The sequence below is a fragment of the Chelonoidis abingdonii genome, chromosome 8 (genome assembly GCF_003597395.2).
Source record: "Chelonoidis abingdonii isolate Lonesome George chromosome 8, CheloAbing_2.0, whole genome shotgun sequence".
NCBI classification, from domain to species: domain Eukaryota; kingdom Metazoa; phylum Chordata; order Testudines; family Testudinidae; genus Chelonoidis; species Chelonoidis abingdonii.
In genome coordinates this window covers 18,367,805-18,380,071 of record NC_133776.1, presented here as the reverse complement: position 1 = coordinate 18,380,071, position 12,267 = coordinate 18,367,805, and the positions used below count along the sequence as shown (strand labels likewise).

The 12,267-nt window shown below is 47.6% G+C and overlaps 1 protein-coding gene across 4 annotated transcripts in view; it reads right to left on the bottom strand.

Annotated features, from left to right (window-relative positions):
• Positions 1 to 11,346, bottom strand: part of GOLIM4 (golgi integral membrane protein 4) — a 68,311-nt gene extending 56,965 nt beyond the window's left edge. For 2 of the 4 annotated variants that reach the window (XM_032776771.2, XM_032776773.2), the window contains exon 1: positions 10,149 to 10,488. In XM_032776771.2, the coding sequence (XP_032632662.1) occupies positions 10,149 to 10,335 (187 nt within the window). In that variant the 5' untranslated portion in view covers positions 10,336 to 10,488. Of the gene's footprint in view, positions 1 to 10,148; positions 10,489 to 11,232 lie in introns of those variants that run through there. The other 2 variants (XM_032776770.2, XM_032776767.2) reach the window with 2 other exon arrangements.
• Between the last annotated feature and the right edge of the window lie 921 nt (positions 11,347 to 12,267).

Here is a 12,267-nt window from a genome sequence, read left to right as displayed (position 1 = left end):
GGTGAATATGATAAAGACAGAGCACATGCTATGGAACCCAGAGACTAGACTGCAACCAGCACTGGTAACAATTATTCCTGAAAGTATCAATTAATTCGTGCCTGTACTATATCCCATTAGGAGATGTTTTAGTGCCTCCAAACATGGACATGTATTACAAATACTGTAAAATAGGTAACATATGCATTGCCTTAATCAACTCTTTCCATTGTTGGAATTCAGCTGCCAGAACCAGGGACCCTCTCTCATTTAATATGAAATCTTATAAAAGGTAATAAGCCTGCTCCTTCATCTAATGGGGCCTAATTGCCCAATGCCATTTCTGAACTTACAGTATGAAATCTTATTAGAAATTCTTATTTATCTATAAACTGGCAACCAGTTTACCTTAAACAGCAGATTTAGAAATAAAACAGATGCCTTAGATGGGAATACAGTCATGTTTCACATGATAAATTTAATTCTTTCCATGTACTGTGGATAAAGGAATTTGGTCAAAGTGTTCACTAAACTGAATTCTGCCAACTCCACTCTAAACATTTAAAATAAAGATCTTTGTACACAAAGGTGAGAAGTGGGTATGAGTGGAAAAAAGAACTGAAATTCTCAGATGAGGTTACAAATCAAGGCTAAATAACTTTCAGTGAGTTGAGAATCTGCAAGATACCATATAGATAGCAAAATTAGGAAGCCTTATTTGCTGTTCATAATTTGATCATAATATGGTAGACATTTATTATCCTTCATTATGATGTTCTTTGCCACTTCTGGAGTGATTGAGTGGGTGCCTTTTATGTAGGGTTGCCAACTTTCTAATAGCACAAAACCAAACACCTCATCCCTACCCTGCCCCTTCTTTGAGACCTCGCACCTGGTTGCTCCATCCCCCTGCTCCCTCCACTGCTCACTCTCCAGTATCCTCACTCACTTTCAGTGGGCGGGGGCAGAGGGTTGGAGTGTGTGTGGGGGGAGACAGGCTTTGGGCTGGGGGTGCAGGAGCTAGGTGGGGCAAGAAGTGAGGGGTTCAGGATGCACAAGAGGGCTCCAGACTGGGGTAGGGGACTAGAGTGGGAGGGCAGGGATGAGGGATTTGGAGTGCAGGAGGTGGCTCTGGGCTGAGACAGGGATTTGGGGTACAGGAGGGGGCTCCGGGCTGGGGCCAAGAGATTCAGACTGTGGAAGGGGTGTGGGCTCTGGGGTGGGTGAGACTGGGAGTGAGGGGTTTGGTGTGCAGGAGGGAGCTCAGGGCTCGGACCGGTGTTGGGGTGCTGGGGAAGGTGTGGGCTGCAGGCTCCGGGAAGGAGTTTGGATGCGAGAGGGGACTCTGGGCTAGGGAAGGGGGTTGGGGTGTGAGAGGGAGGGAGTTCGGGATGCAGGGTCCTGGCAGCGCTTACCACAGCTCCCAGGAAGTGGCTGCTAGGTCCCTGATACCGCTAGGCACATGGACAGCCAGGGAGGCTCTACACACTGCTCTCGCGCCTGCAGGCACCGCCCCAGCAGCTCCCATTGGTCGTGATTCACGGCCAATGGGAAGTGCTTAGCCAGCACTCAGGGCGACGGCAGCATGCGGAGCCTCTGTGGCCACCATGCGCCATGGGGCCGCAAGGACCTGGCAGCTGCTTCCAGGAGTTGTGTGAGGCCAGGGCAGGCAGGGAGCCTGCCTTAGCCCTGGGCCCCTGCTACACCGCTGACTAGAATTTTAAACAGCCTGACCGGAGCCGCCAGGGTCCCTTTATGACCTGGTGTTCTGGACAAAAACCAGGTGCCTGGCAACCCTATTTAAGAGAAGTACAATATGCACAAAGTAGCCAAGTCTTAAAACAACCAATCTCAAAACAACATAAACAGAGCCAACACCTCAAAGTCATCTCCAGCTCCACAGCTGAGCTCAGCCTGGTGCAGCTAGAGCAGTGCTCCTGATCTCGCTAACCCCTGCTGCCCTAAAATGTTCAGAGCACTGCAATCCAATGCACCTGTAACAGTACCAGCATGGGTCTTGCAGAACTTCTTATGAAAGCATGACTAGCAAGAAGCACCATCACAAGGATTGCTGTGAAACCTGCTCTGAGGCTGGTGGAGCAGTATCAGTAATGCTTTGAATGGTGCAAGCTGAATAGTGATGATGGTGCAGTGCTGGGGGCAGGGAGAAAGTGACAGTATGTCTCACTACCAGATTCAAGTTGCAGGTCTTGGTATTAGCAAGGAGAATTGAGGTAGAAGCAGTGAAATATCTGCTTCCTCATTGCAGAAACTGACTTGTTTCAGGGTGGTGCAACGTGCCTTGCTCAACAGTCAAAGTGAGCACAAAAAGGAGTTTAAATTCAGCCCAGGAATATTACGTTTGTTTGTTATCCCTCACCCTAAGTACAAGAATACCTCCTTCAGCCCAAGTGCACTTGTGATGTTGCACAATAGGCAGCAGCAGTGTGAAACTGACTGGAATCACAGAATGTTCTGTTTCAGACCCATGCTGCTGTGGGGGGCGGTGAAGGGGATAACCCTATGCAGCAGCAACACAGATGAAGTTGAACTGGATAGTGATTGGGAAGAGAAGAGATGGACCAAAGTTCTATCAGTTCTTACTACCAGCATGCCCGTTTGGTGTGAGAGATGCAGAGTCAGATTCACTGATGTTTTTGTTCACGTATTTTATTAAGAACATTTTTAACAGACCATATTACAGACAGAAGTAATAGTGCATAGCTCTTATATACCACTTTTCATCAGTAGATCTTAAGTTTGTATTTATATATATTTAGTTACAATACACTTGGACTACTCCAAACAGGGTCATGTCACCAGTTGAAGCAAGGGACATCCCCTGTTTCAGATAATTATGTCTGGTGACTTCCCCAGAACCAATCGATTCTGTAGACTAACAGCCTGCAAGTTAGCTGATGTGGCAGCTTAAGTCCTGGTGGATCAGACAGTCTTGGGGAAATCTGCAAACTCTCCACAACAGGGCAAACCATCCAGAAGGTTGACATCTGAAGGCCAGGAGTCCTGCTGTGTTGCTTGCCCAAATTATAGCAAGGTTTCAGGGTTGGAATGAGAAGAATGCTTGAAGCCTTCAGATAATTGGGGTTCTACTCTAATGAGTACCAAGAATAAGATCGTCAAAGGCATTTAGAAGTAGGATGGCTATTGAGATAAGAGATTAAAACAGGATAGATAAACATTCCAATAAAGCTAGTTTATGCCTGGGATAGGGGAGACCAGGAATTTTTAAGCTCTAGAAATCACTGCCAGCTCCATTTAGTCTCAAAGCCATCAGAAAGATGATTGGGTTCTCTTATAACTTTCAATGCACCCCTGTTCTAGCCACCCCGATCTGTTCCTATCTAGTCAGTAGCCAAACAACATTAAGCTAATTATTAAGCTCTTCAATATAACGTGAAAGATCTTTAAGGCAAATTAAATAAGATTATCTCCAAGTTTTGAATATGTAATGCTAAGAGAATAAGATTTAAAAATAATCAGTCTCCTGGGTAGATCAGTAATTACCTTCTTTAAATAACACTTTACAACTAGAAATTCTGTACAGTAACTCCTCGCTTAACGTTGTAGTTATGTTCCTGAAAAATGCTACTTTAAGCAAAATGATGTTAAGAGAATCCAATTTTCCCATAAGAATTATTCTAAATAGGAGGGTTAGGTTCCAAGGAAATTTTTTTTCGTTAGACAAAGGACACATATAATATATAAACACACACACACACACACACACACTATAAGTTTTAAACAAACAGTTCAATACTGTACATGGCAATGATGATTATGAAGCTTGGTTGAGGTGGTGGAGTCGGAGGGTGGAAGAGGGTGGGATATTTCCCAGGGAATGCCTTGCTGCTAAATAATGAACTAGCACTTGGCTGAGCCCTCAAGGGTTAACATATTGTAGAGTATAAGGCTACGTGAACAACAAGGCAGCACGAATGGAGGAAGGAGACACAACAGATACATGGCAGTGGCTGCAAACATGCCATGCGGAAACTGAATGTGATGATGAACCCACACTATCCCACTGGAGTGCACCACTCCCTCCACTTTCCAAAGTGCTGGGAGGTGCATGTGTGCATGAGACAGAGACACACACCGCGTGTGTGTGTGTGAGAGACGCACATTGCCCCTTTAAGTACGCTGACCCCGCTCTGAGTTCACTGCCTTTTTAAGTAGATCAGCAAGTTGAGACAGCAGCTGCTGCCAGCAAGCTCCCTCTGTCCTGAACCATATAGTGTCCCTCCTGCTCTGTGGAGATGGGGTACAGGAGTGGGGGGCAGGAGGAGAGGGATACCCTGACATAAGCACCCCTCTTTCCCTCCTCCCCTGCACAGCAAGCAGCTCCATGGCTCCCAGAAGCAGCTCCAGAAGCAGCTCCATGGCAGTGGCAGGAGGGACATCTGAACTGCCGGCAATTGATAGCCTGCTGGGCAGCTGCCGCACAGGGAACTTAGGGGAGCTGATGCGGGGCTGCCGGTCCACCCTAGTTCCAAGCCCCCACCAGCTAGTTGCAACGGGCTGCTTTTCCTGCAAGCAATGGACAAAGCAGGTGGCTGCCAAACAACATTATAAGGGAGCACTGCACAACTTTAAACGAGCATGTTCTCTAATTGATCAACAACGTAAAAATGAAACAATGTTAATCAGGACGACTTTAGTGAGGAGTTAACTATACAGGGATACAGTAATGTAATAGGTTTTTGAATGTGCTCTAAACAATTTTATAAACCAGCACCTGTCATCTCTAAGTTTTGCTTCCAGTAATTATATTGTGGGTCACAACAGCTGCACTACTTCCTCTAAAGTCCAACAAGAATATATTATGAGGAAGATAAAACTCAGACATGTTATGTTCTGCAGTTCTCAATTCCCTAGTTTTCGAGGTTAATTTGCAAATACAAAGACTCATCCCATGTGAGCAGAGGCCCTAGAACCCCCCTCCCTCACCCTTTCCAAAACAGCTGTCCTACTCATAGTTGTGGAGTCATCCATTCCTACTGGCTCCCTCTCCTTCAAACCCTTGCTCTCATTTGGGAAGAGTGGGAACTCCTCTGATAAATTAAATTAAAGGCCTGAAGCAGGGAAAAGGCACAAGCACCATACTAGGTGCTAAATTAGCCCTGGTATAAGCAAATGCAGTTCCACCGACCTCAAAAAAGTTACATTCACTTGAACCAAGGCTGAATTTAGATTAGGAAAGTCAGAAGACAGAACAGGGATCAAACTTCTGAAAATAGTACCCTATCAGCCAAAGACAAGAAATAATGCTTAATTTCTCTATCACTGTCAATTTTTAAACCAAGACTGGATGTTTTTCAAAAAGATCTGCTCTAGGAATTATTTTGGAGAAGCTCTTCAGCCATTGCCATACAGGAGGTCAGACTAGATGACTCCAGTGGTCCCTTCGGACCTTTGAATCCATTTACTAAGAGTTCATTCAAGTATCAGGAACTGGCAAACACAATAAGAAAGGCGATATTGCCTGACCTAAGTAGGAAAGCTGGAAAAGCTATGTAAATATTAAAAGTAAAGGAGTGGCATGTAAGTAAGAAAGAAGATAGGGCTCTGCTTTGAATTTTTTTCCCAGAAGAGGATCCTCCCATATGTTTAAAACTAAAAGTCACCGGCCAATCCATCACCCTTCCACTGAATCTTATCTTGATCTCTCTCTCCTGCTGCTGCCACCACCTCCACCCAACCCAACCCAACCTTTTTTCTGAATCAAATGCAATGTATGTCTACTGGACCCAGTTTGGGCTTGCAATCCCTTCTTACCCCCTCACTAGCTTCTGTTTAGAGTATTTCAGCATACTTATACTTCCAAAATGATCACAACAACACCCATATCCTTAGAGAACAACTGATTATGCCAAAAGAAACATGGGAATAGTGTGGTTTACTAACTATAGATTTTGTTGCTGTTCTAATAAGAATAATCTTCTCAATTATCTCACCAAGTTAAAAATAGTGAATGAAATAATTCAAAGGCAAGTGTTTCTACAAAGCCAAGCATTTAGGTTTGTTTATTCTAAATCAAAAGTCTTTGCCATTGGCAATAGTTTCTTATTTATTTTTAGCATTAAAGTAATTAGCACTCTTCCACAAGAGGAACTGAGGCTCTTTACATTACAAAGAGCTCCAAAGAAAGGAAACCTAGAAAAGTAAATATTTGTAGTCACCAGCTTTTTAAAAGGATACTGTCAATTTAAAAATCTAAGTCACTTAAAAATAAAAGTTCAAAGTATGGTCAGATACAGAAACTGCCCTTGAGTTTCTCTGCCAATGTGTCTGTTTTGTTCAAAGCATACATTCCTTTAAAAATATTTTCTTCTCCTCTGTTGGTTTGCGAAAGACCCACACTAACAACAGGGGAAATGGACTATAAACAAAAGACCGGATTCTCCAGTTTGTGTAGTTGTTTATATTTGTGCTAAGAGGTCATAAAATACCACCAAATCAGAATTCTCCACACATTTACACAAGTGGTAGCATTGTACACTCACTCTTCGTAAGTGGAAATAGCTAGGGCTCTACCAAATTTACATTCCATTTTGGTCAATCTCATGGTGATAGGTTTTTCATTATTTCAGCTATTTAAATCTGAAATTTGTTGTACAACAACTGTGTTGTAATAGTACGGGTCCGGACCCAAAAAGGAGTTGTGGCGGGGTCACAAGGTTATTGTAGGAGGAGTTCTGGTACTGCTACCCTTACTTTTGTGGTGCTGCTAGCTGTGGTGCTGCCTTCACAGCTAGGCAGCTGGAGAACAGCAGCTGCTGGCTGGGAGCCCAGCTCTGAAGGCAGAGCCACTGCCAGCAGCAGCAGCCCAGAAGTAAAGATGGCATGGGATGTATTGCAACTCTTACTTCTGCACTGCTGCTTGCAGAGCTGGGCCCTCAGGCAGGCAGCAGCTGACACTCTCTGGCTGCCTAGTTCTGAAGGCAGCAGCACAGAAGTAAGGGTGGCATGGTATAGTATTGCCACCCTTACTTCTGTGCTGCTGCTGGCGGGGCGCTGCCTTCAGAGCTAGGTGCCCGGCCAACAGCTGCCGCTTCCTGGCTGTCTGAAGATAGCACAGAAATAAAGGTGGCAATACTATGATCCCCTCTAAAATAACCTTGTGACCTCCTGCAACTCCCTTTTGGGTCAGGACCCCCAATCTGAGAAACTCTGGTCTCCCCTGTGAAATCGGTATGGTATAGGGTAAAAGCATGTAAAAGACCAGATTTCACGGTCCATGATGCATTTTTCACAGCCGTGAATTTGGTAGGGCCCTAGAAATGACTAAAGAAGATGCAAGGCAGTACAGAAGCAGGCTCTAAGGACTGTAAAATGCATATGATAGAGAAAATGGGTGGGCTGGGACAGTGGGCGAAGTAAACTCTTTTTTTCCAATCTCTTTCATTTCTATTAGTCTTAGGTGTTACTTGTAAAAATAGTAAGCCAAAAGAATCCTATTTGTGTGTTTTCTAAACTGATGGTCTCTTCATTTTTCTGTACGAAGCGTTCATATGTGTTTTGTAGTAAAAGGTTTATTACTGCCAAACAGGGCATCTTTCAGCAGGAAATCTTATCTACATAGTAGATACGTTGGCAACAGCTCCCAGCATCCAGAATAAGTGCTTCTTTAAAAAAACAAATTATAAATCAAAATAATTGATATTTGATTTTTCTTTCATATTTTAATTGTTCAATAATAAATTAAAAGTAATCAAAGGTAAGAGGGATATAACATAAAATGCTGCATGATCCATGATGATGACCTTTTAATTGAGTTCTTCTGTCTTATTATGCTTTTATGTATTTGTTTATTTTGATAGGAAAATGGTCCTCAACATAATGTTTAGAAAGTAGCTGTTTATAAATCAGCCCCAATGACTACCATCTATAGAGTCCTTCTCCTTTATTTGGGTAGTATGTTCTGCTTTTCTTCAATTTAGTGAGAGCAGAAGAAAACTTACTGAATTTTTATTTCAGCAGGCAACCGTTGTTCCTGTTTCTCTCTTTCCTCTTCAAGTAGTGTTGGCAAAAATGCAAACTAGCTAAAGGAACCCTTTAGCCATCTGCCACATACCCATCTCTCAGCCAAATGTTTATACGTCCTTGGTCACTAGAGTGAAGATTCTGTCAAAAAATTCCCATGGCATTATAGTATTTCAATATGAGGTAATAAAACTAAGTAGTGATGGTTTTAGACCAAAGGTGAGCAAACTACAGCCTGCAGGACCGTCCTGCCCGGCCCCTGAGCTCCTGGCAGAGGAGGCTAGCCCCCGGCCCCTCTCTCACTGTCCCTCTTCCCCCACAGCTACACTGCTGTGCGGGCAGCGCTCTGGGCAGCGCTCGGGGCTGCACACTCCTACAAGGCAGTGCGGCAGCGTGCCTGGCTCCGGCCGGGTGGCGCGGCTGCCAGAGCAGCATGGTAAGGGGGCCAGGACCTGGGGATTGGATAAGGGGCAGGGAGTCCCAGGGGGCAGTCAGGGGACAGGGAGCAGGGGGTGATTGGATAGAGGGGAGGTTCTGTGGGGGGGGTGGTCAGGGGACAGGAAACTGGGGAGGGGGGCGTTGGATAGGCATGGGGGCCTGTCAAGGGGTGGGGGTGTGGATAGGGGTCAGAGCAGTCAGGGGACTGGGGGGGTTGGATAGGAGGTGGGGTCCCGGGGGTGGTTAGGGGCGGGGGATCCTGGGAGGGAGTGGTCAGGGGACAAGGAGCAGGGCGTTGGGAGTTCTGATGGGGGCACTCAGAGGATGGGAAGTGGGAGGGGGTCAGATATGGTGCGGTGGCCAGGCTGTTTGGGGAGACCCAGCCTTCCCTATCCGGCCCTCCATACAGTTTTGCAACCCCGATGTGGCCCTCGGGCCAAAAAGTTTGCCCACCCCTGTTTTAGACCATAGCTAAACATGTTCAATAACTCATTCTCTTGAAATTAATAGACTGTGAGCCCAATCCTGCTACTGTGTAAAGGCTGCATTAACAAATCTATAGTATTCCTCCTACATATTGATGTAATGTGATTGGATGTTTAATTATCATAACATGATCAATATTCATTTTCTAGCCACTTTTAGAAGTTTTTGAAAAGAAATATAAACAGTAAGGCCAAAGTTTTCAGGAACAGCCACAGATTTGTATGTGCCTGACTTGAAACCAGTAGGGCTGGAGGCTCAGTGGTATTGAGGACTCACACCTCCCACTGAACTGATGTTTCATGCATAAATTTGACACCTTGCACCTAATTTTCAGAAGTGCTGAAGTAAATGGGAGTTGCAGGTTCTCAGCATCAGGTACAAAGTAGCTCAGTCTGGGGCATCCTAAAACTGATACACAGGATGGATGGGCACTTTTAAAAATGTGGTGCTTTGAGCCAAGAAATTCAGAGCCCCACAAGCTTATTAAGAAATCTTTATGAAAAAAAAATGCTGTAAGGATGTTCTACAAAAATATACCTATTATTATTAAATAATTATTAAAATATTCCTCTCCTGGTGTAGCTGCATGACAGGTGTAATGCACACCTGCCACATCTGAATCTCCTGTCAGCAGACTCAGAATAAAACAGGCAAGACAACTTAAAGCAACTGGCAAAAGTAACTGTGTAAGAAGTGTTTTTGTGTTGCTGAATGAGTAAGAACAGGAGGATGCTGGGAGTGTTCCTTTTAAATTAGGAGATTGTAAAGTGCCTTGGGATCCTGGGGATTAAGGGGAAATCCTGATCCCAGGGGAAATCCTGATCCCATCAGAGTCAGTGGAGAAACTCCCATTGACTTCAATGGGGCCAGCATTTCAGGGACAGGGCTGCCAAGAGCAGATTCGGGCCCCAGTGAAAAAAAAATTTCAGCTCATCTTGTGGGAGCTGGTACAAATTACCGGGGCCGGCAGTCTGGAAGGGGGCCCAGGGCCCTGTTTAGCGGGTCCACCCTTGCTGTGGGCCCTGTTCAGGGACACTTGGTTATAGAGACACTGGTACAAAAGGAAACACTTGGCATATAGTTAGCAAAACCTGGTGTCTGGGGAGGGCAGTAAACTTGGTGAGCAGTTAGGGAGCTGAAGCCCAAGGCTCTCCATGGGCGGGGGGACAGAGCATTCAGGAGCCACTGGGACAGGGCAGGGTTTTGTGAGTCCCCTACAGAGTCACTGCAAGCAGCATTACCTTGTAGCTGGGCTGAAAGCGACTCTTGGTGCTGCTGGTACTTGAGCGCCACCGCCTCGGCTTTCCTCAGCTGGCTCTGTAACTCGTAGTACAGCACGGCCCCGTAGAGGAAGCCGAACGCGACGGTCAGGAGCAAAAAGGTCTGGAAAATCCGCTTCTGTTTTCGGGAGCACATCCCGTTGCCCATAGTCCCTCCTCGGGTCCCGGAGCCCCCCCACCCCAGGCGGTTTAGCAGCAGCTGCAGGAGGAGGAGGAGGCAGCATTGGGCACCAAGGGACAGAGCCGGGAGGAGGGGACCCTGAGCGCTTAGTTCAGCCCCCTCCCACTGCTACTGCCCTGAAATCCGGGAGCTCGCTGCAGGCCGGCCGGCACGCGTGGCTGCGGGCGCCCGAGCGTGCTGCAGCCCGGGGGCTCTCTGCCGCGGGAGGGGGCTCGGTGGCCGCCGGAGGATGGATGGGGGAGGAGGTCTCTGCTCCAGAGAGCAGCTTCCTGCCCACTGCCTGCCTTACTCCAGAGCGGGGAGAGGTGCGGGCAGCAGCTTATCTGCTGGGGTGACTGGGCGCGTGCTGGAGGATGCGGGGAGGGTGGCTTTACACAGCAGCTCCCCTGGTCCCTGCCATCCTACTTGCGGGGTGGGGGGTGCGCTGCAGTGCTCCTGCCCAGGGTACCAGCGTGTCTGTGGGTGCTGGGGTAGGGAGACTCTGTATAGCAGCTCCCCTGCTCTCCTGCCGGGGTTGCTTTGGGAGATGGTCAGAGGGTGAGCGTGTTTCTCTGTCAGCTCCCTCCCCTTCTGCCCGTTCTGGGGATGGGGGGGGGGTCTCTGTGCATCAGCTCCCTCCCCTCCTGCCTGCTCTGGGGGGTGGGGGGTGTCTGTGTATCAGCTCCCTCCCTTCCTGCCCGCTCTAAGGTGGGGGGGGTGTTTCTGTGCATCAGCTCCCTCCCCTCCTGCCTGCTTTACGGGGGAGGGGGTTGTCTCTGTTAACCAGCTCCCTCCCCTCCTGCCCGTCTTACTCTGCAGCCACCTGAACGGGAAACAAAGGAAACTTCCCTGCCTGCCCTGGCCACCTTCCAGCCCTTAACTTACGTGTCACCTCGGCTGCTCGCTGCAGTGGAATCCCCGAAGGAAGTCCCGCTCCGGGCGCTGCCTCATTGGGCCCAGCCTCTGCCCACTCTCCTCCCTTCGGGAGCAGTGTCTGTGCGCATTGGGTGTCCGCTGTGTCCGTCCGGCCCGCGGGCGCTCTCCTTCCCTCTCCCCGCCTTCTCCAGTCCTGGATCGCCGCCCCTCGGAAGACAGGAGGTTGGAGAGCTGGGGGAGGCATGTGCACGCACGAGTGCTGTGCGTGTACCTGCCGGCTGCCAGACACGAAGTGTGCGTGTAGACACATTCCAGCTCGGGACACAAGCGGGGTGTGTGGGGGGTGTACACTCCTGCTGTGCTATGGAAACAGACTCGGTGTGGGTAGCTCTTAGCTGTGCGCACAGGTTGTGTGTGTGCCCACACACTTTTCAGTTGCAGGTTTTCATATTGTACAATCCAACTATGGACACATCTGGGCTGCGTGTGTGTGCTTTCCAGCTGTGCACACCTGTAGTGTGTGCATGTGGCAACAGAGGACAGTTTGTGAAGGATGGAGTGTTGTACACTCCATCTGCAGAAAGGAATGGTGTGTGTGTACATTCCAACTATATACTGCTTTGCACATTCCTGCTGTATCTACTTTCCAGGTCCTGGGTGTGCAGGTTCCAGCTGCATACATAGATGTATTGTGTGTGTGTTTGTGTGTGTGCCAGCTGCATATATGGAGGTGGGTGTAGGTTCCAGCTGCATACACAGATTTATTTTGTGTGTGTGTAGGTTCCAGCGACATACATGGTTGTATTGTGTGTGTCAGTTCCAGCTGCATACATAGATGTGTGTGTGTGTGTGCAGGTTCCAGCTGTCTATACAGACATTTTGTGGGTGTGGGTGTGTTCCAGCTGCATAGACAGACCTAGAGTGTGTATGTAGGTTCCAGCAACATACATAGATTTATTGTGTGTGTCAGTTCTAGCTGCATACATGGAGGTGGGTGTAGGTTCCAGCTGCATAAACAGATGTATTGTGTGTGTGTGTAGGTTC